The following is a 4,382-nucleotide window of genomic DNA, read 5'->3' as shown; positions in this document are numbered from 1 at the left end:
GGTGAGTGGGGGGCAAGGCAGGGTGCTGGGGGAGGCAGGCAAAGCCCCCTGCCCACAGACTCCCGTGCAGGTGCGCTGTAGGCAGGGATGGAGCACTGCACTCTCTGGGCTGCAAATGCACCCACCAGATTGTGGCAAAGTGCCTACCAACCCAAGAGTGGTCATGAGAGGGACAGATCTGGCTCTAGCCCCTTCCCAGGGTCCTCTCCATTGGCACACAGGGCTCAGCAAGGGCTCAGCAAAGTTTGCAGGGAAGCCAACGGGAGCTGCATCCCCTCTGGCAGCACTTAGGTTTCTTTTTCTACCTGTCCTGCACAGTCCCCTGCAGGGTCACAGCTCAGCCCTGTCCCTTCCCTGGCACCCCCCATCTCTCCCTTCCCCTTGCCTAATCATCCCACAGCACCAGTTTGAAGGCACTTGCTGCACCTGAAGGGCAATTCCCACACACAATGATCCACAGACCCACAGCCTGCATTTGTCATCCCAATTTGTCACGGGCTCAGTGAACTGGCACCAAGAGCACAGCTCCTGGGAATTGCTCTGATCCCCTTATAGCTCACAAACTCAAGCAGAGCTCTCATGTCAACAGGCTGTGGGATAGAGTAAACACAGAAAGCTTTGGAGAAACCGGTCCAAGCATGCCATATCTGCTTTATACTAGGCTATTTAAACTCCATTAGCAAATAGGTTCATCTTGTCTTTCACTCCTGGATCTGCTGTGTGTTCTCCATTAGCCTACAGCAAAGTCTTTTTTCTAATGTGCTTTCCAAACCAACTGCTTCAGCAGAAAAGGAAGACGCTGCTCAGCTGGAACAGCCTTCACTCTTACAGGTGATGCTTTACTGATCTACATCAGCTCCACACAGGCCATCCAGCAGCAGGAGTTGGTCTGATGCAATTCCAAGACAGGTCCTGTGAGCACTTCTCTGAACATAAGGTGGGCTCAGTCCTACCCTCGGTACCTCCAGTGCAGAAAAGTGACACTATGGCTGCTGGAAGGGAAGGCAAGCTCAGCCTGTATGCCTACACATCTGCCTTGGGACAGCAAATCCAGTATTCTCAAGCCTTGCACCCTAAACCTGGCTGTGAGATGCCTCTGTGAGGGTGGCAATGCAGGCAGGTCACCAAGATGCTGGGAGACAGAGAAGGGAAAGCTCATCCCAGGGAGATCAGCCCCTTTGAAAAAAAAAACCTGCCGCTGGCTGCAGCTTCATCAGTACACCCTGCAGAGAGAGATCCCAGGCATGCACCACCCCTCTCCAATATACATCCACAGAAGTACTTTCAGATCAGGAGAATGTGTTTCTTTACAGGGACCAGGGAGGAAAGCTGGGCAGTCAAACCCCAGCGGGTTTAATCCGTCTGGTCTCACACTCTCCCCAGCTTTCATTTCCCTAGCACCTGGATACAGTCAAGCACCTGGCTGATCCAGACAAAATCCAACAAGCTTTTGCAGCAGGATTTGGAAGGAAACCCCAGTGGATCCTGGCACATTTTTAAGCTGTCCGCTCTGAGTTAAGACTTGTTGAGAAGGGCAATGCAAGCTGTAACCTGAGACTGCCGCTCACTGCTATCTAGGGCTTGCATCTTGCCTGGAAATGGGGCATCCCCAAGTCACAGGGGTCAGCTGCAGCTCATAATTATAGAGATAGTCCTCACAGCCTCACATCACTCCCTTGGCCACGTGTTTTCCATAGAACAGCAGAGGAAATGCCCAACTCTATCAAAACCACATGCAGAGCATTAATCATCAAGCACAGCTTGGCTGGTGCTCAGGGCCGGGAACAGCTCTATGCTTTTAAGTCCAGGTGGAGGTGGTGCCCAGCGCCTGCTGCAGCCCGTCAGCCAGGAGCACTCATGTCAGGCTTGTCCTGTGGAGACACACTGCTTTTGTAACACGAGAAGCTGGCAGGCACTGCTCTCTCAATCAACTGACTGGAGTCATTTGTGATTTACACTGCAGCCTGCTCCTCCAGGTCCAGGGCAGGAGGCTCACCCAGGCAGCTGAATCTGTCTCTCTTTACCACAGCTACTCTAACTCCATCAGCGGAGGAGCCAGGAACAGAGTGGAGGTATCTCCCTCAGAACATTCACCAACTCTGCAAATACAAGCTCTTTTTAACAAGTCTGATCAATTGAGCTGTTTCCAAAGAAGCAGTAATTACATCTGCTTTGGGGTAGGGAGAAGGGCCAGGTGATTTCACAAGACAGAGGGGACAGAGGGGCTGAGTGACAGCTCCAGCCCATCGAGGACAAGGCAGCCCTGGAGCAGCATGATCCACAGGCAGCCAGGAGCTGGGCTCCCTCCTATGCACACATGCTAGAACTCTAACTTATCTCCAAAGGCCTTCCAAAATGGAAGGGAAATTTTATTTTACGAGCATTCAAAAAGAAACAAAAAAAAAAACCAATCTTTGGCATCACATAAGGAAGGGAAGGAAAGGGAAAAAAAGATCTCGTGTAAAACACGAAACACCGTCAAGGGAGTGCTATGGTACAAAGGCACAATCCAATATGAACATATAACCTATGTACAGCCGTGCCAGCAGCACGGGGTGCAGAGCCAAGTCCAGTCCGGTGCCCACCACCCTCACCAGGGTCTCCAGACCGAGTCGGCTGTGCCGGGCGGTGGGCCTGGTGGCGAGGCAGCAGTGGCAGCTGTGGGTGGGCCGCCATACAGAGGCAGCACAGCTCCCCCAGGAGCAAAGGCAGTGCTGGGGATGAGGAAGGCAAACTGCCCATCGGAAGCCGGCAGCAGCTGGAAGCCACCATACACCTTGGCTGCATCGGCACCTGGCTTGCAGGGCATGCCTGGGAGCGGCCCCGCACCACTGCCCGGTGGCACCAGGGGTGGCCCAAAGGCTGCAGCTGGTGGCAGAGGGGGTGGTGGAGGGGGTGCAGGGTAGTTCATAGCGTTGATCTGGGTCATGCAGCTGGCCAGGTGGCCCAGGAGCCGGGTGCGCACCTCGGTGTTGACGCCCTCGCAGGTGGAGAGAAACCGTGTCACCTCGTTCATGCACTCGCTGAAGCCGGCGCGGTACTTGCCCAACACTGTGGGGTCTGTGCTCAGTGCGGCTGTGGGAGGAGAGGAACACAGGGGTCAGCAGGCTCCACAGGGAACATGGGTGAGCAGCCCACTGGCATGGCATCCTACGTCCCCTCTGAGCCAGGAATCCAAGTGGGGAAAGCAGCCCCTCTGGCAGTGTGTCTTGTGTGCCCAAGGTGCCAAGAATTTGGATGGAGGGCACAGCCCCTCTGCTACCAAATCCACCAGCATAAAGGACTCAGATGGGGAACAGAAAATTCCCAAGAGTCCTGCTATGTCCCTATATTCCAGGGATCCCGGTTGGAAACAGTTCCCCCAGAGGCTCTTGTGCCTCCCACACCCCCAAAACAGAACCATGGGGGGAGCACAGCTCAAGCTGTGACTGCAGCCCTCCCAGCGCCCTCCAGAACCGGGGATGCAGACAGCATCCCCCAGCTCTTCTGTACTAGGAATACAAGTATAGATCATGTTGCCCCTCACCATCCACCTCAGTAACAGAACTAAGTCTCACAGTTCTCAGGATAAGGCGGTGAGCTACTGGCTCCTTGTACCAAGAATACAGGTACCGAACACGGTAGCCTCCATCACTCCCGGAGGATGCAGGTGCAAAGCCGGCTGCTTGTTACCGTCCCGACCGAGGATGCAGACAGGGAGCGCGATGTCCCCAGCCCCCGGGATGCAGACTCCCCACTTCCCCTCCCCGTTCCCTCCCGGGGCTCACCGGTCATCTGGGCTCGCTGGAGGCTCCGCAGGTGCTTCACGGTCATCTCCAGGATGTCGGCCTTCTCCAGTTTGGAGTGCCGGGAGCTCTGCGGGAACAGGCGGGGCTCAGACCGGCCCGGCAACTTCGTTTCCCCCCGCGCCCCCCGCCCCGGCCCCCCTCCGCTTACATCCTTCTTCAGCGCGTCCAGGATGAGCGTCTTCAGCTGTCCCAGGCTCTCGTTAATGCGCGCCCGCCGCCGCTTCTCCATGATCGGCTTAGAGGACTGCAAGAGAGGCGGCGGTCAGCGCCCGGCGCGGCTCCGCACGGCGTTTCCCATCCCAGCCCAGCCCGGCCGCCCTTACCTTGCGGTGCTCCGCCGCCGTCTTCGGCTTGTCGGGCGTCGCGTTGACGCTGGCGGGGGTGGCGGCCACCGGCGAGGCGCTGCTCTTCTCCATCAGGTCGGCCGGCATCCTGCGCCGCCGGGGAGAGGCGCCGGGGCGGCGGCGGGGGGGCCGTGCGGGGCCGGGCCGTGCGCGGCGGGGCTCCGCAGGGCGTTTCCCATCCCAGCCCAGCCCGGCCGCCACCCCCGCCTTTTTTTTTTTTTTTTTTTTTTTTTTTTTTTTTTTTTTTTTT

At 56.8% G+C, this 4,382-nt stretch overlaps 1 protein-coding gene across 1 annotated transcript; it reads right to left on the bottom strand.

Moving 5' to 3' along the window:
- Positions 1–2,333: 2,333 nt before the first annotated feature.
- HES1 (hes family bHLH transcription factor 1) lies at positions 2,334–4,230 on the bottom strand. The gene is made up of 4 exons (XM_027650761.1): positions 4,112–4,230; positions 3,937–4,032; positions 3,768–3,855; positions 2,334–3,075 (listed from the first exon to the last, which is right to left on the bottom strand). Exons 1-4 carry the CDS (start codon positions 4,217–4,219, stop codon positions 2,591–2,593), a joined length of 777 nt encoding a protein of 258 aa, XP_027506562.1. The 5' UTR covers positions 4,220–4,230; the 3' UTR covers positions 2,334–2,590.
- Between the last annotated feature and the right edge of the window lie 152 nt (positions 4,231–4,382).

Source organism: Corapipo altera, unplaced genomic scaffold, assembly GCF_003945725.1.
Source record: "Corapipo altera isolate COAL_440 unplaced genomic scaffold, ASM394572v1 54, whole genome shotgun sequence".
Classification (NCBI taxonomy): Eukaryota; Metazoa; Chordata; class Aves; order Passeriformes; family Pipridae; genus Corapipo; species Corapipo altera.
The sequence above is the reverse complement of the archived record's forward strand: the minus strand, read 5'-3'. Positions and strand labels throughout refer to the sequence as shown.